The sequence below is a fragment of the Salvelinus fontinalis genome, chromosome 31, assembly GCF_029448725.1.
Source record: "Salvelinus fontinalis isolate EN_2023a chromosome 31, ASM2944872v1, whole genome shotgun sequence".
Lineage (NCBI taxonomy): Eukaryota > Metazoa > Chordata > Actinopteri > Salmoniformes > Salmonidae > Salvelinus > Salvelinus fontinalis.
In genome coordinates, this window is record NC_074695.1 from 10,836,016 (window position 1) to 10,856,329 (window position 20,314).

General features: G+C 50.3%; 1 protein-coding gene across 7 annotated transcripts in view; it reads left to right on the forward strand.

The window, feature by feature from the left end:
• The window catches only part of rerea (arginine-glutamic acid dipeptide (RE) repeats a), a 395,944-nt gene that overhangs the window by 189,064 nt on the left and 186,566 nt on the right, over nt 1-20,314 (forward strand). For all 7 annotated transcript variants that reach the window (XM_055891262.1, XM_055891263.1, XM_055891261.1 and 4 more), the window contains one exon: nt 11,029-11,099. In XM_055891262.1, the coding sequence (XP_055747237.1) occupies nt 11,029-11,099 (71 nt within the window). The remainder of the gene's footprint in view (nt 1-11,028; nt 11,100-20,314) is intronic.

Consider the following 20,314-nt stretch of genomic DNA (forward strand, 5'->3'; position numbering starts at 1 on the left):
GCTCTCCTCACAGACAAAGCCCAGGGTACAACCAGAGCTCTCCTCACAGACAAAGCCCAGGGTACTACCAGAGCTCTCCTCAGACAGACAAAGCCCAGGGTACTACCAGAGCTCTCCTCACAGACAAAGCCCAGGGTACTACCAGAGCTCTCCTCACAGACAAAGCCCAGGGTACTACCAGAGTTCTCCTCAGACAGACAAAGCCCAGGGTACTACCAGAGCTCTCCTCAGACAGACAAAGCCCAGGGTACTACCAGAGCTCTCGTCACAGACAAAGCCCAGGGTACTACCAGAGCTCTCCTCACAGACAAAGCCCAGGGTACTACCAGAGCTCTCCTCACAGACAAAGCACAGGGTTCTACCAGAGCTCCCCTCACAGACAAAGCCCAGGGTACTACCAGAGCTCTCCTCAGACAGACAAAGCCCAGGGTACTACCAGAGCTCTCCTCAGACAGACAAAGCCCAGGGTACTACCAGAGCTCTCCTCAGACAGACAAAGCCCAGGGTACTACCAGAGCCTGCAAACATGTCCTGCATCGCTCTCCTCAGCTATTTGATATCTTTATTCCACCTCGCTGCAGCCTCGTAGATAACACGACCAGATCAATTTCAGCTGTAGATAACACGACCAGATCAATAACAGCTGTAGATAACACGACCAGATCAATATCAGCTGTAGATAACAAGACCAGATTAATAACAGCTGTAGATACCACGACCAGATCAATAACAGCTGTAGATAACACGACCAGATCGATAACAGCTGTAGATACCACGACCAGATCAATAACAGCTGTAGATAACACGACCAGATCGATAACAGCTGTAGATACCACGACCAGATCAATAACAGCTGTAGATAACACGACCAGATCAATAACAGCTGTAGATACCACGACCAGATCAATAACAGCTGTAGATAACACGACCAGATCAATATCAACTGTAGATAACACGACCAGATCAATAACAGCTGTAGATAACACGACCAGATCAATATCAGCTGTAGATAACAAGACCAGATCAATATCAACTGTAGATAACACGACCAGATCAATATCAACTGTAGATAACACGACCAGATCAATAACAGCTGTAGATAACACGACCAGATCAATATCAACTGTAGATAACACGACCAGATCAATAACAGCTGTAGATAACACGACCAGATCAATATCAGCTGTAGATAACAAGACCAGATCAATATCAACTGTAGATAACACGACCAGATCAATAACAGCTGTAGATAACACGACCAGATCAATATCAGCTGTAGATAACAAGACCAGATCAATATCAACTGTAGATAACAAGACCAGATCAATATCAACTGTAGATAACACGACCAGATCAATAACAGCTGTAGATAACACGACCAGATCAATATCAGCTGTAGATAACAAGACCAGATCAATATCAACTGTAGATAACACGACCAGATCAATATCAACTGTAGATAACACGACCAGATCGATAACAGCTGTAGATAACACGACCAGATCGATAACAGCTGTAGATAACAAGACCAGATTAATAACAGCTGTAGATAACACGACCAGATCAATAACAGCTGTAGACAACACGACCAGATCAATAACAGCTGTAGATAACACGACCAGATCAATAACAGCTGTAGATAACAAGACCAGATTAATAACAGCTGTAGATAACACGACCAGATCAATAACAGCTGTAGATAACAAGACCAGATCAATAACAGCTGTAGATAACAAGACCAGATCAATAACAGCTGTAGATAACACGACCAGATCAATAACAGCTGTAGATAACACGACCAGATCGATAACAGCTGTAGATAACACGACCAGATCGATAACAGCTGTAGATAACACGACCAGATCGATAACAGCTGTAGATAACAAGACCAGATCAATATCAACTGTAGATAACAAGACCAGATCAATATCAACTGTAGATAACAAGACCAGATCAATATCAACTGTAGATAACAAGACCAGATCAATATCAACTGTAGATAACAAGACCAGATCAATATCAACTGTAGATAACAAGACCAGATCGATAACAGCTGTAGATAACACGACCAGATCGATAACAGCTGTAGATAACAAGACCAGATTAATAACAGCTGTAGATAACACGAGCAGATTAATAACAGCTGTAGATAACACGACCAGATCGATAACAGCTGTAGATAACACGAGCAGATCAATAACAGCTGTAGATAAGACGACCAGATCGATAACAGCTGTAGATAACACGACCAGATCAATAACAGCTGTAGATAACACGACCAGATCGATAACAGCTGTAGATAACACGACCAGATCGATAACAGCTGTAGATAACACGACCAGATCAATAACAGCTGTAGATAACACGACCAGATCAATAACAGCTGTAGATAACACGACCAGATCGATAACAGCTGTAGATAACACGACCAGATCGATAACAGCCTGCACAAACAAATACTTAACGATGCCCCGGCAACTGACAGGAATAAAATCTAGAAGCTTCTCCGTCTTTTTCGCCCTGTCTGCCTGGGTCGTGTTTAATAGGGAATGCTGTAGCAAAACCTTTTTTTAAACAGTAAAGGATTAAAAGTGTTTCTTATTGGGATAATGAATACCTCCCTGTTTCAGTTCATTTTCTTCCGGTTTTTTTTGCCTCATGAACACACGTCTGCAAGTGCCTCCTACCTGAAAGAGACCACCACTGTATCCTAAATGATGCCCTTTTCCCTTCACAGTGCACTACTTTAGACCAGAGCCCTGTGGACCCTGACTGTGTATGGAATAGGGGGCCATTTGGCACATGTCTCCTCCTACGTCAGTGCTTCCTCAATGCTAATGCTAAGTGTGCCGTTGTCATTGACTCTGAATTGCTAATGCTAAAGGTCTGTCAGAGGCTTTTGTATAATATAAAGGCAGGTTCAGAGAGGGCAAGGAAGCCCTACCCCCATTTCTCGCACTCGCTGGCTGGCTGGCTGGCTGGCTGGCTGGCTGGCTGGCTGGCTGGCTGGCTCGCTGGCTGGCTGGCTGGCTGGCTGGCTGGCTGGCTGGCTGGCAGTTAGCAGGTCGTGGCTGCTCAGTGACTCATGTCAGAATGTTCAGTGTTGGGTAAAGGGCAGCGAGGCCAGATCAGACTCTACACACTGATTGGTTGTGGATCATTACACGTCTACTTTCACGATCAATAGTGAAAAGTAGATGAATACATCAGACTCTGATTGTGTATCTCACTCTGTGTGGGGGGGGTGGGGTGTGTGTGTGTGGGGTGTGTGTGTGTGTGTGTGTGTGTGTGTGTGTGTGTAGGGGGGTGTGTGGGGTGTGTGTGTGTGGGGTGTGTGTGTGTGGGGTGTGTGTGTGTGGGGTGTGTGTGTGTGTGTGTGTAGGGGTGTGTGTGGGGTGTGTGTGTGTGTGGGGGGGGGGGGGTGTGGTGTGTGGGGGGGGGGGGTGTGGGGGGGTGTGTGTGTGTGGGGTGTGTGTGTGTGTGTGTGTAGGGGGGTGTGTGGGGTGTGTGTGTGTGGGGTGTGTGTGTGTGTGTGTGTGTGTAGGGGTGTGTGTGGGGTGTGTGTGTGTGTGTGTGTGTGGGGGGGGGTGTGGTGTGTGGGGGGGGGGGTGTGGGGGGGTGTGTGTGTGTGTGTGTGGCTGCCGTTGTCTGCATATGTAGCGAGTCCTTTATAATGTCTGTTCTGACAAGCAGAATCATTTCTGATACCTTTTGCGTACAACATTCAGCAACACCTCTTGATATTTTAGCTTTACAAAGAGACCTGAAATAGAATCGGAATAGTCATGTTTTATCTTTGTGAACTAGAGGTTTAAGGAGGTTAACTGGTCTCCCCTGGTCTGTTACAGCCTAACCCCCTGGTCTGTGTTACAGCCTAACCCCCTGGTCTGCGTTACAGCCTAACCCCCTGGTCTGCGTTACAGCCTAACCCCCTGGTCTGCGTTACAGCCTAACCCCCTGGTCTGCGTTACAGCCTAACCCCCTGGTCTGTGTTACAGCCTAACCCCCTGGTCTGTGTTACAGCCTAACCCCCTGGTCTGTGTTACAGCCTAACCCCCTGGTCTGTGTTACAGCCTAACCCCCTGGTCTGTGTTACAGCCTGACCCCCTGGTCTGTGTTACAGCCTGACCCCCTGGTCTGCGTTACAGCCTAACCCCCTGGTCTGCGTTACAGCCTAACCCCCTGGTCTGCGTTACAGCCTAACCCCCTGGTCTGCGTTACAGCCTAACCCCCTGGTCTGCGTTACAGCCTAACCCCCTGGTCTGCGTTACAGCCTAACCCCCTGGTCTGCGTTACAGCCTAACCCCCGGAGCGGTTTGTGTTTTTAATTGACCTTCTATAACAGTATTTAAATGTTTGGTTTGTTTAAATTCGATACGCAACTCCGGCGCGTGTAATGTCCGTTTATCTAGTCTGTATGCTACTTGAGTCGTCTTTCTCCATCCCTGCCCCTCTCACACCAAGCCCTGCCCCCTCTCTCACACCAAGCCCTGCCCCTCTCACACCAAGCCCTGCCCCCTCTCACACCAAGCCCTGCCCCCTCTCACACCAAGCCCTGCCCCCTCTCACACCAAGCCCTGCCCCCTCTCACACCAAGCCCTGCCCCCTCTCACACCAAGCCCTGCCGCCTCTCACACCAAGCCCTGCCCCCTCTCACACCAAGCCCTGCCCCCTCTCACACCAAGCCCTGCCCCCTGTCACACCAAGCCCTGCCCCCTGTCACACCAAGCCCTGCCCCCTGTCACACCAAGCCCTGCCCCCTCTCACACCAAGCCCTGCCCCCTCTCACACCAAGCCCTGCCCCCTCTCACACCAAGCCCTGCCCCCTCTCACACCAAGCCCTGCCCCCTCTCACACCAAGCCCTGCCCCCTCTCACACCAAGCCCTGCCCCCTCTCACACCAAGCCCTGCCCCCTCTCACACCAAGCCCTGCCCCCTCTCACACCAAGCCCTGCCTCCTCTCACACTAAGCCCTGCCCCCTCTCACACCAAGCCCTGCCCCCTCTCACACCAAGCCCTGCCCCCTCTCTCACACCAAGCCCTGCCCCCTCTCTCACACCAAGCCCTGCCCCCTCTCTCACACCAAGCCCTCCCCCCTCTCTCACACCAAGCCCTGCCCCCTCTCTCACACCAAGCCCTGCCCCCTCTCTCACACCAAGCCCTGCCCCCTCTCTCACACCAAGCCCTGCCCCCTCTCTCACACCAAGCCCTGCCCCCTCTCTCACACCAAGCCCTGCCCCCTCTCTCACACCAAGCCCTGCCCCCTCTCTCACACCAAGCCCTGCCCCCTCTCTCACACCAAGCCCTGCCCCCTCTCTCACACCAAGCCCTGCCCCCCTCTCTCACACCAAGCCCTGCCCCCTCTCTCACACCAAGCCCTGCCCCCTCTCTCACACCAAGCCCTGCCCCCTCTCTCACACCAAGCCCTGCCCCCTCTCTCACACCAAGCCCTGCCCCCTCTCTCACACCAAGCCCTGCCCCCTCTCTCACACCAAGCCCTGCCCCCTCTCTCACACCAAGCCCTGCCCCCTCTCTCACACCAAGCCCTGCCCCCTCTCTCACACCAAGCCCTGCCCCCTCTCTCACCAAGCCCTGCCCCCTCTCTCACACCAAGCCCTGCCCCCTCTCACACCAAGCCCTGCCCCCTCTCTCACACCAAGCCCTGCCCCCTCTCTCACACCAAGCCCTGCCCCCTCTCTCACACCAAGCCCTGCCCCCTCTCACACCAAGCTCTGCCCCCTCTCACACCAAGCCCTGCCCCCTCTCTCACACCAAGCCCTGCCCCCCCTCTCACACCAAGCCCTGCCCCCTCCACTACCTATTGTTCCTGCAGTGAGGATTCAACTTCACCGAATCGTTTTTCATAATCTATCTGGAAATAATTGCCAAAAAGCAGTAGTAGTCTAACAGTATGCAAATTAAGAGCTGCATGAACGATTCTCACACACCGATGTGATTCAGATTCCGTTCATATAAAAGGTTATTCACTTTTTTTTTAAGAGTCGTTTGTTCGAACAACGACTCTTCACTAGGTTACAGCTTCACTTTAACGAGTCACTTTAACAAGCTTTGAATCGTAGGAAAATAGAGAGAATACGTATGGTTTTACTGTCCCGATGCGATACCATCACATTGCTGTGTCTTTGTGACTGACAGGCGCCTGTCCTCTATCAGTAGAACAGTAGAAGATGCATATCGTTTGTTCATTCTAACAGGAGGACTTTTCTGACTAGCATAATTGAAACTTTTTAAATGAAAAGAAGCCTAGTTAATCTAGGAAGTGGTGCTTATCGAAACACTGGCAGCAGGGTGACATGCAGATACACACACACACACACACACACACACACACACACACACACACACACACACACACACACACACACACACACAATGCGCCGGGGCTAGGAAGGGCTATAGAGGCCACTGCTGCGGTTCTGTAATTTGGAAATTACATTTAGAAATGATAGAAGGGGCACGGGGTGTGTGAGATAGGGGGGGGGGGGGGTCACACGTGTAAACATGAGTGGTAACGGGACATATGTAATGGGGTGTAGGGTGGGGAGATAAGATGTGTGTGAAAGCAGTAGTAAACAGCCTTATGACACTGCCTCTCCAACTCTAAATGGAGTGGAACAATAGCATCTTTTCCCCTTGAGGTTCTGTGTTTCTTGCTGTTTGCTTTGTTGGAAAGGCAACCTTGTGTGTGTCCCAAATGGTGCCCTATTCCCTATGTAGTACACTACATCTGACCAGGGCCTGTAGCGCGCCGTGTAGGGAGTAGGGTGCCGTTTGGGATACAACCCTTGTCCTGCTCCAAAAAACGACTTAATCATATAACTCACATTCCAGTTGAATCTGACTGGAGGAAAACATCTTCAGACCGCTAATGCCTCGCAAATAATACACTGAGACTGCTGCTGCTGGGGTCTAAACAGCTAGAGCTGCTGGGGTCTATACAACTAGAGCTGCTGGGGTCTATACAACTAGAGCTGCTGGGGTCTATACAACTAGAGCTGCTGGGGTCTATACAACTAGAGCTGCTGGGGTCTATACAACTAGAGCTGCTGGGGTCTATACAACTAGAGCTGCTGGGGTCTAAACAGCTAGAGCTGCTGGGGTCTATACAGCTAGAGCTGCTGGGGTCTATACAACTAGAGCTGCTGGGGTCTATACAACTAGAGCTGCTGGGGTCTAAACAGCTAGAGCTGCTGGGGTCTATACAGCTAGAGCTGCTGGGGTCTATACAACTAGAGCTGCTGGGGTCTAAACAGCTAGAGCTGCTGGGGTCTATACAACTAGAGCTGCTGGGGTCTAAACAGCTAGAGCTGCTGGGGTCTATACAGCTAGAGCTGCTGGGGTCTAAACAGCTAGAGCTGCTGGGGTCTATACAGCTAGAGCTGCTGGGGTCTAAACAGCTAGAGCTGCTGGGGTCTAGACAGCTAGAGCTGCTGGGGTCTATACAACTAGAGCTGCTGGGGTCTAAACAGCTAGAGCTGCTGGGGTCTATACAACTAGAGCTGCTGGGGTCTATACAACTAGAGCTGCTGGGGTCTAAACAGCTAGAGCTGCTGGGGTCTAAACAGCCAGAGCTGCTGGGGTCTATACAGCTAGAGCTGCTGCTGGGGTCTAAACAACTAGAGCTGCTGGGGTCTAAACAGCTAGAGCTGCTGGTGTCTATACAGCTAGAGCTGCTGGTGTCTATACAACTAGAGCTGCTGGGGTCTATACAGCTAGAGCTGCTGGGGTCTATACAGCTAGAGCTGCTGGTGTCTATACAACTAGAGCTGCTGGTGTCTATACAGCTAGAGCTGCTGCTGGGGTCTATACAGCTAGAGCTGCTGCTGGGGTCTAAACAACTAGAGCTGCTGGTGTCTATACAGCTAGAGCTGCTGCTGGGGTCTAAACAACTAGAGCTGCTGGTGTCTATACAACTAGAGCTGCTGGTGTCTATACAGCTAGAGCTGCTGCTGGGGTCTATACAGCTAGAGCTGCTGCTGGGGTCTATACAGCTAGAGCTGCTGCTGGGGTCTAAACAGCTAGAGCTGCTGCTGGGGTCTAAACAGCTAGAGCTGCTGCTGGGGTCTAAACAGCTAGAGCTGCTGCTGGGGTCTAAACAGCTAGAGCTGCTGCTGGGGTCTAAACAGCTAGAGCTGCTGCTGGGGTCTAAACAACTAGAGCTGCTGCTGGGGTCTAAACAGCTAGAGCTGCTGCTGGTGTCTACAGCTAGAGCTGCTGCTGGGGTCTATACAACTAGAGCTGCTGCTGGGGTCTAAACAGCTAGAGCTGCTGGTGTCTATACAGCTAGAGCTGCTGCTGGGGTCTAAACAGCTAGAGCTGCTGGTGTCTATACAGCTAGAGCTGCTGCTGGGGTCTAAACAACTAGAGCTGCTGGTGTCTATACAGCTAGAGCTGCTGGTGTCTATACAGCTAGAGCTGCTGGTGTCTATACAGCTAGAGCTGCTGGTGTCTATACAACTAGAGCTGCTGGGGTCTATACAGCTAGAGCTGCTGGTGTCTATACAGCTAGAGCTGCTGCTGGGGTCTATACAGCTAGAGCTGCTGCTGGGGTCTAAACAGCTAGAGCTGCTGGTGTCTATACAGCTAGAGCTGCTGCTGGGGTCTAAACAACTAGAGCTGCTGGTGTCTATACAGCTAGAGCTGCTGGTGTCTATACAGCTAGAGCTGCTGGTGTCTATACAGCTAGAGCTGCTGGTGTCTATACAACTAGAGCTGCTGGGGTCTATACAGCTAGAGCTGCTGGTGTCTATACAGCTAGAGCTGCTGCTGGGGTCTATACAGCTAGAGCTGCTGCTGGGGTCTATACAGCTAGAGCTGCTGCTGGGGTCTAAACAGCTAGAGCTGCTGGGTTCTAAACAACTAGAGCTGCTGCTGGGGTCTAAACAGCTAGAGCTGCTGCTGGGGTCTAAACAGCTAGAGCTGCTGCTGGGGTCTAAACAACTAGAGCTGCTGCTGGGGTCTATACAGCTAGAGCTGCTGGGGTCTAAACAGCTAGAGCTGCTGCTGGGGTCTAAACAGCTAGAGCTGCTGCTGGGGTCTAAACAACTAGAGCTGCTGCTGGGGTCTAAACAACTAGAGCTGCTGCTGGGGTCTATACAACTAGAGCTGCTGCTGGGGTCTAAACAACTAGAGCTGCTGCTGGGGTCTATACAACTAGAGCTGCTGCTGGGGTCTAAACAGCTAGAGCTGCTGGGGTCTAAACAGCTAGAGCTGCTGGGGTCTAAACAGCTAGAGCTGCTGGTGGTGTCTAAACAGCTAGAGCTGCTGCTGGGGTCTAAACCGCTAGAGCTGCTGGCGGGGTCTAAACCGCTAGAGCTGCTGGGGTCTAAACAGCTAGAGCTGCTGGTGGTGTCTAAACAACTAGAGCTGCTGGTGGTGTCTAAACAACTAGAGCTGCTGCTGGGGTCTAAACCGCTAGAGCTGCTGCTGGGGTCTAAACAACTAGAGCTGCTGGTGGTGTCTAAACAACTAGAGCTGCTGGTGGTGTCTAAACAACTAGAGCTGCTGCTGGGGTCTAAACAACTAGAGCTGCTGGTGGTGTCTAAACAACTAGAGCTGCTGCTGGGGTCTAAACAGCTAGAGCTGCTGCCGGGGTCTAAACAACTAGAGCTGCTGCTGGGGTCTAAACCGCTAGAGCTGCTGGGGTCTAAACAGCTAAAGCTGCTGCTGGGGTCTAAACAGCTAGAGCTGCTGGTGTCTATACAGCTAGAGCTGCTGGGGTCTAAACAGCTAGAGCTGCTGGTGTCTATACAGCTAGAGCTGCTGCCGGGGTCTAAACAGCTAGAGCTGCTGGGGTCTAAACAGCTAGAGCTGCTGCCGGGGTCTAAACAACTAGAGCTGCTGCCGGGGTCTATACAACTAGAGCTGCTGCTGGGGTCTAAACAGCTAGAGCTGCTGCTGGGGTCTAAACAGCTAGAGCTGCTGCCGGGGTCTATACAACTAGAGCTGCTGCCGGGGTCTATACAACTAGAGCTGCTGCCGGGGTCTAAACAGCTAGAGCTGCTGCTGGGGTCTATACAACTAGAGCTGCTGCCGGGGTCTAAACAACTAGAGCTGCTGCCGGGGTCTAAACAGCTAGAGCTGCTGGTGGGGTCTATACAACTAGAGCTGCTGCCGGGGTCTAAACAGCTAGAGCTGCTGCTGGGGTCTATACAACTAGAGCTGCTGCCGGGGTCTAAACAACTAGAGCTGCTGCCGGGGTCTAAACAGCTAGAGCTGCTGCTGGGGTCTATACAACTAGAGCTGCTGCCGGGGTCTATACAACTAGAGCTGCTGGGGTCTAAACAGCTAGAGCTGCTGCCGGGGTCTAAACAGCTAGAGCTGCTGCCGGGGTCTAAACAGCTAGAGCTGCTGCCGGGGTCTATACAGCTAGAGCTGCTGGGGTCTAAACAACTAGAGCTGCTGCTGGGGTCTAAACCGCTAGAGCTGCTGCTGGGGTCTATACAGCTAGAGCTGCTGCTGGGGTCTAAACAGCTAGAGCTGCTGCTGGGGTCTAAACAGCTAGAGCTGCTGCCGGGGTCTATACAACTAGAGCTGCTGCTGGGGTCTAAACCGCTAGAGCTGCTGCTGGGGTCTAAACAACTAGAGCTGCTGCTGGGGTCTAAACAACTAGAGCTGCTGCTGGTGTCTAAACAGCTAGAGCTGCTGGTGGGGTCTATACAACTAGAGCTGCTGCTGGGGTCTAAACCGTTAGAGCTGCTGGGGTCTAAACAACTAGAGCTGCTGCTGGTGTCTAAACAGCTAGAGCTGCTGGTGGGGTCTAAACAACTAGAGCTGCTGCTGGGGTCTATACAACTAGAGCTGCTGCTGGTGTCTATACAGCTAGAGCTGCTGGGGTCTAAACAACTAGAGCTGCTGCTGGGGTCTAAACAACTAGAGCTGCTGGGGTCTAAACAACTAGAGCTGCTGGGGTCTAAACAACTAGAGCTGCTGGGGTCTAAACAACTAGAGCTGCTGGGGTCTACTCTGTCTATCATCCCTCTAACTGTCTCTCTCTCTGTGTTTCAGATTGTGTATATATGGAGAGCCGCAGGCCCAACACTCCCTACTTCATATGTAGCATTCAGGATTTTAAACTGGTGAGTACCCGCCTTTTCCTTCCTCTGTCCCCGAGCTGGGCTCTAATGCTGGCCCTCTAACCCTGTCCCTATATCCCTGTCCCCGAGCTGGGCTCTAATACTGTCCCCGAGCTGGGCTCTAATGCTGGCCCTCTAACCCTGTCCCTATATCCCTGTCCCCGAGCTGGGCTCTAATACTGTCCCCGAGCTGGGCTCTAATCCTGGCCCTCTAACCCTGGCCCTCTAACCCTGTCCCCGAGCTGGGCTCTAACCCTGGCCCTCTAACCCTGTCCCCGAGCTGGGCTCTAATACTGGCCCTCTAACCCTGTCCCTATAGCCCTGTCCCTGAGCAGGGCTCTAACCCTCAGTCACCCCTAGCCTGCTCTTAACTGCAGGCCCCACCACTGTTGTTGGAATGCCTGGTGGTAAAGGCTCTTCAAACAGCTCTTTGATGTGGGTGTTGTTATCATTCGTATGTGTTGGGGGAAATGCAGACGGCCTCTTTTCCCCTGTTTTCTGGAAGGCAGATGGTGAGTAGAGCATGTGGATGTAGAGCCATCTGTCACTGTGCAGACTAAAGTTAAGTCGAATTGAATAGGGAACATCTGACTCCTTCTGTATCAACTGTTGGTTCTTACCAATGAGTTCCTAGTGGTTATTTCCTACACTCTCCTTAGTAGGCTTGGGCGGTGTACCGTATATACGGAAAAACGCCACAGGATGTTTTTTTTTTTTTTTAAATACCGCCAAAACTATTTATTTGAAGGTTTTACAATAAATGTGAATATTTGCAGCTACTTTTTAAGTTAATACCTGAAGTCAACTTGTGCCGTACATTAAAGAGGAAGAATATTCTGTTCTTCATTTCACCTGTCACATTATTTTACATTATGAAGCTCACCGTAGTTCCCCAGAACAGTTGAGCCAGTTACGTGTTTGTTAGTAAATAGCACAACGGGAGACGGTGGCAGCTGGTGAGTCTGTAGTGTTGTAGTTCTATCAGCTGGTGAGTCAGTAGAGTTGTAGTTCTATCAGCTGGTGAGTCAGTAGAGTTGTAGTTCTATCAGCTGGTGAGTCAGTAGAGTTGTAGTTCTATCAGCTGGTGAGTCTGTAGAGTTGTAGTTCTATCAGCTGGTGAGTCAGTAGAGTTGTAGTTCTATCAGCTGGTGAGTCAGTAGAGTTGTAGTTCTATCAGCTGGTGAGTCTGTAGAGTTGTAGTTCTATCAGCTGGTGAGTCAGTAGAGTTGTAGTTCTATCAGCTGGTGAGTCAGTAGAGTTGTAGTTCTATCAGCTGGTGAGTCAGTAGAGTTGTAGTTCTATCAGCTGGTGAGTCAGTAGTGTTGTAGTCCTATCAGCTGGTGAGTCAGTAGTGTTGTAGTCCTATCAGCTGGTGAGTCAGTAGAGTTGTAGTTCTATCAGCTTGTGAGTCAGTAGTGTTGTAGTCCTATCAGCTGGTGAGTCTGTAGTGTTGTAGTCCTATCAGCTGGTGAGTCAGTAGAGTTGTAGTTCTATCAGCTGGTGAGTCTGTAGAGTTGTAGTTCTATCAGCTGGTGAGTCAGTAGAGTTGTAGTTCTATCAGCTGGTGAGTCTGTAGTGTTGTAGTTCTATCAGCTGGTGAGTCTGTAGTGTTGTAGTCCTATCAGCTGGTGAGTCTGTAGTGTTGTAGTCCTATCAGCTGGTGAGTCTGTAGTGTTGTAGTCCTATCAGCTTGTGAGTCAGTAGTGTTGTAGTCCTATCAGCTTGTGAGTCAGTAGAGTTGTAGTTCTATCAGCTGGTGAGTCAGTAGAGTTGTAGTCCTATCAGCTGGTGAGTCAGTAGAGTTGTAGTTCTATCAGCTGGTGAGTCAGTAGAGTTGTAGTTCTATCAGCTGGTGAGTCAGTAGAGTTGTAGTTCTATCAGCACATCAGGTGAGGAAGTTACACTAGTTTGCCATCAGATATCTTCTAATGTCTTTCTGCCAGAAGTCAAACAGCTCTGGATGTGTTATCTGTACAACTGCCAGTTCTTTCCTTGTGCTTCCTACTAGAGTTTTTCATTCTCCTCTGGTCTTCTCTGCTCTGTGGACACATGCTGCTCTTCCTTCAGAAAAGCATGCGTCACAACTTTGTTCATTTGCACAATTTCTCTCCTTCACTTTCGGTTGCAAATGTCCACACTCACTGAAAATGACATTCGGTAGCTACTAGCCATGCTTGTATAACTTAGAGCTGTACGTCCCCGTCTTTGCAATTAGTTTGTTCGTTTTCCTTGTTAGCATTTAGCTAACAGCGTCTATATGATTTTGTTGTTAGTTTGTGCTTATTTTGTTAGCATTCTGGTAATAGAGGCCCAATGGGCTTTTGCGTTTTTGCGCCCCCTTGTGTTCTATGCCAGAAATAGCGTAAATCCCAGGATAATATAAGGATGGTATGACAATATGAAAGTCTGTATACCGCCCAAGCCTAATCTATTACATTTCTCTGCCCAATGTTCTCTTTAACGTTGTGGTCATTTATGTCACAGGAGGTACTGGACTTGAATGGTTTAGCAGACAGGAAACAGACAGGAAAACTCCTGGAGTTAATTACCTGCCAAGTAGAATAGTGTGAAATATATAAATATATGTGTGGATTGATGTTTCTTTCTCAATTAGGCAACCTGGAAAATGTGTTTCTGTGTGAGGAGGCGGCCTATAAAATTATACATCTGATCGTGTCTATTGTTGCTAGCTGATGACCAGAGATGGATTGTGGGTGAATACTTTAGGAGACAATTGTCTGAGAACTTTAATGGATGTAATGAAGAAGCAATCTAAAACATATTTGATTTTAAAAGAGCATCTTTTCACCTCCAACTTGTCTGAATTGCTTTTTGAGATTTTAATTAGCTGCTTAATGAAGGGCTTGCTCCTCAGAGGGACGATGGAGTATGCTTACTTTGTGTTCTTGGCTCAGCAACAAACACACATTTTTTTACGGTGCTGCCTGCACTGCAGGTGCACTGGTTTTGATAGCTGCATCAGACAATATCTATGGCTGCTCTGTAGCAGGGTTTCCACTAAGACTCTGTAGCAGGGTTTCCACTGTGACTCTGTAGCAGGGTTTCCACTAAGACTCTGTAGCAAGGTTTCCACTAAGACTCTGTAGCAGGGTTTCCACTAAGACTCTGTAGCAGGGTTTCCACTAAGACTCTGTAGCAAGGTTTCCACTAAGACTCTGTAGCAGGGTTTCCACTATGACTCTGTAGCAGGGTTTCCACTAAGACTCTGTAGCAGGGTTTCCACTATGACTCTGTAGCAGGGTTTCCACTGTGACTCTGTAGCAGGGTTTCCACTAAGACTCTGTAGCAGGGTTTCCACTAAGACTCTGTAGCAGGGTTTCCACTAAGACTCTGTAGCAGGGTTTCCACTAAGACTCTGTAGCAGGGTTTCCACTAAGACTCTGTAGCAGGGTTTCCACTAAGACTCTGTAGCAGGGTTTCCACTAAGACTCTGTAGCAAGGTTTCCACTGTGACTCTGTAGCAGGGTTTCCACTGTGACTCTGTAGCAGGGTTTCCACTATGACTCTGTAGCAGGGTTTCCACTATGACTCTGTAGCAGGGTTTCCACTAAGACTCTGTAGCAGGGTTTCCACTAAGACTCTGTAGCAGGGTTTCCACTAAGACTCTGTAGCAGGGTTTCCACTAAGACTCTGTAGCAGGGTTTCCACTGTGACTCTGTAGCAGGGTTTCCACTAAGACTCTGTATCAGGGTTTCCACTAAGACTCTGTAGCAGGGTTTCCACTGTGACTCTGTAGCAGGGTTTCCACTAAGACTCTGTAGCAGGGTTTCCACTGTGACTCTGTAGCAGGGTTTCCACTAAGACTCTGTAGCAGGGTTTCCACTATGACTCTGTAGCAGGGTTTCCACTGAGACTCTGTAGCAGGGTTTCCACTAAGACTCTGTAGCAGGGTTTCCACTAAGACTCTGTAGCAGGGTTTCCACTAAGACTCTGTAGCAGGGTTTCCACTGAGACTCTGTAGCAGGGTTTCCACTGAGACTCTGTAGCAGGGTTTCCACTGAGACTCTGTAGCAGGGTTTCCACTGTGACTCTGTAGCAGGGTTTCCACTAAGACTCTGTAGCAGGGTTTCCACTGTGACTCTGTAGCAGGGTTTCCACTAAGACTCTGTAGCAGGGTTTCCACTAAGACTCTGTAGCAGGGTTTCCACTATGACTCTGTAGCAGGGTTTCCACTAAGACTCTGTAGCAAGGTTTCCACTATGACTCTGTAGCAGGGTTTCCACTGTGACTCTGTAGCAGGGTTTCCACTGTGACTCTGTAGCAGGGTTTCCACTGTGACTCTGTAGCAGGGTTTCCACTAAGACTCTGTAGCAGGGTTTCCACTAAGACTCTGTAGCAGGGTTTCCACTGTGACTCTGTAGCAGGGTTTCCACTAAGACTCTGTAGCAGGGTTTCCACTGTGACTCTGTAGCAGGGTTTCCACTAAGACTCTGTAGCAGGGTTTCCACTGTGACTCTGTAGCAGGGTTTCCACTGTGACTCTGTAGCAGGGTTTCCACTATGACTCTGTAGCAGGGTTTCCACTGTGACTCTGTAGCAGGGTTTCCACTGTGACTCTGTAGCAGGGTTTCCACTAAGACTCTGTAGCAGGGTTTCCACTGTGACTCTGTAGCAGGGTTTCCACTATGACTCTGTAGCAGGGTTTCCACTATGACTCTGTAGCAGGGTTTCCACTATGACTCTGTAGCAGGGTTTCCACTATGACTCTGTAGCAGGGTTTCCACTATGACTCTGTAGCAGGGTTTCCACTATGACTCTGTAGCAGGGTTTCCACTATGACTCTGTAGCAGGGTTTCCACTATGACTCTGTAGCAGGGTTTCCACTATGACTGTAGCAGGGTTTCCACTATGACTCTGTAGCAGGGTTTCCACTATGACTCTGTAGCAGGGTTTCCACTATGACTCTGTAGCAGGGTTTCCACTATGACTCTGTAGCAGGGTTTCCACTAAGACTCTGTAGCAGGGTTTCCACTAAGACTCTGTAGCAGGGTTTCCACTAAGACTCTGTAGCAGGGTTTCCACTAAGACTCTGTAGCAGGGTTTCCACTAAGACTCTGTAGCAGGGTTTCCACTAAGACTCTGTAGCAGGGTTTCCACTAAGACTCTGTAGCAGGGTTTCCACTATGACTCTGTAGCAGGGTTTCCACTAAGACTCTGTAGCAAGGTTTCCACTGTGACTCTGTAGCAGGGTTTCCACTGTGACTCTGTAGCAGGGTTTCCACTGTGACTCTGTAGCAGGGTTTCCACTAAGACTCTGTAGCAGGGTTTCCACTAAGACTCTGTAGCAGGGTTTCCACTGTGACTCTGTAGCAGGGTTTCCACTAAGACTCTGTAGCAGGGTTTCCACTGTGACTCTGTAGCAGGGTTTCCACTAAGACTCTGTAGCAGGGTTTCCACTGTGACTCTGTAGCAGGGTTTCCACTGTGACTCTGTAGCAGGGTTTCCACTGTGACTCTGTAGCAGGGTTTCCACTGTGACTCTGTAGCAGGGTTTCCACTGTGACTCTGTAGCAGGGTTTCCACTAAGACTCTGTAGCAGGGTTTCCACTAAGACTCTGTAGCAGGGTTTCCACTATGACTCTGTAGCAGGGTTTCCACTATGACTCTGTAGCAGGGTTTCCACTATGACTCTGTAGCAGGGTTTCCACTATGACTCTGTAGCAGGGTTTCCACTATGACTCTGTAGCAGGGTTTCCACTATGACTCTGTAGCAGGGTTTCCACTATGACTCTGTAGCAGGGTTTCCACTATGACTCTGTAGCAGGGTTTCCACTATGACTCTGTAGCAGGGTTTCCACTATGACTCTGTAGCAGGGTTTCCACTATGACTCTGTAGCAGGGTTTCCACTATGACTCTGTAGCAGGGTTTCCACTAAGACTCTGTAGCAGGGTTTCCACTAAGACTCTGTAGCAGGGTTTCCACTAAGACTCTGTAGCAGGGTTTCCACTAAGACTCTGTAGCAGGGTTTCCACTAAGACTCTGTAGCAGGGTTTCCACTAAGACTCTGTAGCAGGGTTTCCACTAAGACTCTGTAGCAGGGTTTCCACTAAGACTCTGTAGCAGGGTTTCCACTAAGACTCTGTAGCAGGGTTTCCACTAAGACTCTGTAGCAGGGTTTCCACTAAGACTCTGTAGCAGGGTTTCCACTAAGACTCTGTAGCAGGGTTTCCACTGTGACTCTGTAGCAGGGTTTCCACTGTGACTCTGTAGCAGGGTTTCCACTATGACTCTGTAGCAGGGTTTCCACTATGACTCTGTAGCAGGGTTTCCACTATGACTCTGTAGCAGGGTTTCCACTATGACTCTGTAGCAGGGTTTCCACTATGACTCTGTAGCAGGGTTTCCACTATGACTCTGTAGCAGGGTTTCCACTATGACTCTGTAGCAGGGTTTCCACTATGACTCTGTAGCAGGGTTTCCACTATGACTCTGTAGCAGGGTTTCCACTATGACTCTGTAGCAGGGTTTCCACTATGACTCTGTAGCAGGGTTTCCACTATGACTCTGTAGCAGGGTTTCCACTATGACTCTGTAGCAGGGTTTCCACTATGACTCTGTAGCAGGGTTTCCACTATGACTCTGTAGCAGGGTTTCCACTATGACTCTGTAGCAGGGTTTCCACTATGACTCTGTAGCAGGGTTTCCACTATGACTCTGTAGCAGGGTTTCCACTATGACTCTGTAGCAGGGTTTCCACTATGACTCTGTAGCAGGGTTTCCACTATGACTCTGTAGCAGGGTTTCCACTATGACTCTGTAGCAGGGTTTCCACTAAGACTCTGTAGCAGGGTTTCCACTATGGCTCTGTAGCAGGGTTTCCACTATGACTCTGTAGCAGGGTTTCCACTAAGACTCTGTAGCAGGGTTTCCACTAAGACTCTGTATCAGCGTTTCCACTAAGACTCTGTAGCAGGGTTTCCACTAAGACTCTGTAGCAGGGTTTCCACTAAGACTCTGTATCAGGGTTTCCACTAAGACTCTGTAGCAGGGTTTCCACTATGACTCTGTAGCAGGGTTTCCACTATGACTCTGTAGCAGGGTTTCCACTATGACTCTGTAGCAGGGTTTCCACTAAGACTCTGTAGCAGGGTTTCCACTAAGACTCTGTAGCAGGGTTTCCACTGTGACTCTGTAGCAGGGTTTCCACTAAGACTCTGTAGCAGGGTTTCCACTATGACTCTGTAGCAGGGTTTCCACTTAGTCCAAATGAAGCACCATTAAGATGTTACAACCCCCTCTCTTATCTATTTTAACACGAGGCCTCTCTCTTTAAGCTGTGGATGAGGGGCCCGAGGAGGAGGCCCCCAGGGAGGAAGCCGGGTGATGATGGGAGGTCACTGCTGGGGCCACATGGCTCAGGGAGGAAGAAGCAGTGTGTGTGTGTGTGTGTGTGTGTGTGTGTGTGTGTGTGTGTATCTAAAGGTTCCTTAGCAGCAGTGCTTTAATCAGATTGCAGATAGAGGGAGAGAGACGGCTGAGGACACACACCAATAACACAGTGTTTGAGTCTCATGTACAGCTTGATGAAGTGTGCTTCCAGAGGTCTCTGTCTAACAGAAATATGCCTAATTGTCCAGGCTCTTTCTTTTCTCTCTCTCTCCCTCTGCCTGTCTCTCTCCCTCTGCCTGTCTCTCTCCCTCTGCCTGTCTCGCCCTCTGCCTGTCTCGCCCTCTGCCTGTCTCGCCCTCTGCCTGTCTCTCCCTCTGCCTGTCTCTCCCTCTGCCTGTCTCTCCCTCTGCCTGTCTCTCCCTCTGCCTGTCTCTCGCTTCCTCTGCCTGTCTCTCGCTCCCTCTGCCTGTCTCTAGCTCCCTCTGCCTGTCTCTCGCTCCCTCTGCCTGTCTCTCGCTCTCTCTGCCTGTCTCTCGCTCTCTCTGCCTGTCTCTCGCTCCCTCTGCCTGTCTCTCGCTCCCTCTGCCTGTCTCTCGCTCCCTCTGCCTGTCTCTCGCTCCCTCTGCCTGTCTCTCGCTCCCTCTGCCTGTCTCTCGCTCCCTCTGCCTGTCTCTCGCTCCCTCTGCCTGTCTCTCGCTCCCTCTGCCTGTCTCTCTCGCTCCCTCTGCCTGTCTCTCTCGCTCCCTCTGCCTGTCTCTCTCGCTCCCTCTGCCTGTCTCTCTCGCTCCCTCTGCCTGTCTCTCTCGCTCCCTCTGCCTGTCTCTCTCGCTCCCTCTGCCTGTCTCTCTCGCTCCCTCTGCCTGTCTCTCTCGCTCCCTCTGCCTGTCTCTCGCTCCCTCTGCCTGTCTCTCGCTCCCTCTGCCTGTCTCTCGCTCCCTCTGCCTGTCTCTCTCGCTCCCTCTGCCTGTCTCTCTCGCTCCCTCTGCCTGTCTCTCTCGCTCCCTCTGCCTGTCTCTCTCGCTCCCTCTGCCTGTCTCTCTCGCTCCCTCTGCCTGTCTCTCTCGCTCCCTCTGCCTGTCTCTCTCGCTCCCTCTGCCTGTCTCTCGCTCCCTCTGCCTGTCTCTCTCGCTCCCTCTGCCTGTGGAAACCCTGCTATACCCCCTGAACCAGCAGCTGTCTGAAACGCACTGCAACCTCTGTTCGTCTAACCAGCCAGCCAGCCCAGCTAAAAGCAACAAGCAAGCAACCTCCGTTAGTCCAACCAGCCAGCCAGCCCAGCTAAAAGCAACAAGCAAGCAACCTCCGTTAGTCCAACCAGCCAGCCAGCCCAGCTAAAAGCAACAAGCAAGCAACCTCTGTTAGTCCAACCAGCCAGCCAGCCCAGCTAAAAGCAACAAGCAAGCAACCTCCGTTAGTCCAACCAGCCAGCCGCCCAGCTAAAAGCAACAAGCAAGCAACCTCTGTTAGTCCAACCAGCCAGCCAGCCCAGCTAAAAGCAACAAGCAAGCAACCTCTGTTAGTCCAACCAGCCAGCCAGCCCAGCTAAAAGCAACAAGCAAGCAACCTCCGTTAGTCCAACCAGCCAGCCAGCCCAGCTAAAAGCAACAAGCAAGGAACCTCTGTTAGTCCAACCAGCCAGCCGCCCAGCTAAAAGCAACAAGCAAGCAACTTCTGTTAGTCCAACCAGCCAGCCAGCCCAGCTAAAAGCAACAAGCCATAAAGATGAGATATTATACACACCCTCGCTGCCACTTGGCATTTAAATGCCATCATAATTCTGCTGCAGCAGTCTCTTTAAACTCCTCTCACCGTTTACCCACTTCTCACCTTTTAAATACTGGATTAAAAACAAGGCCGGTAAATTTTACA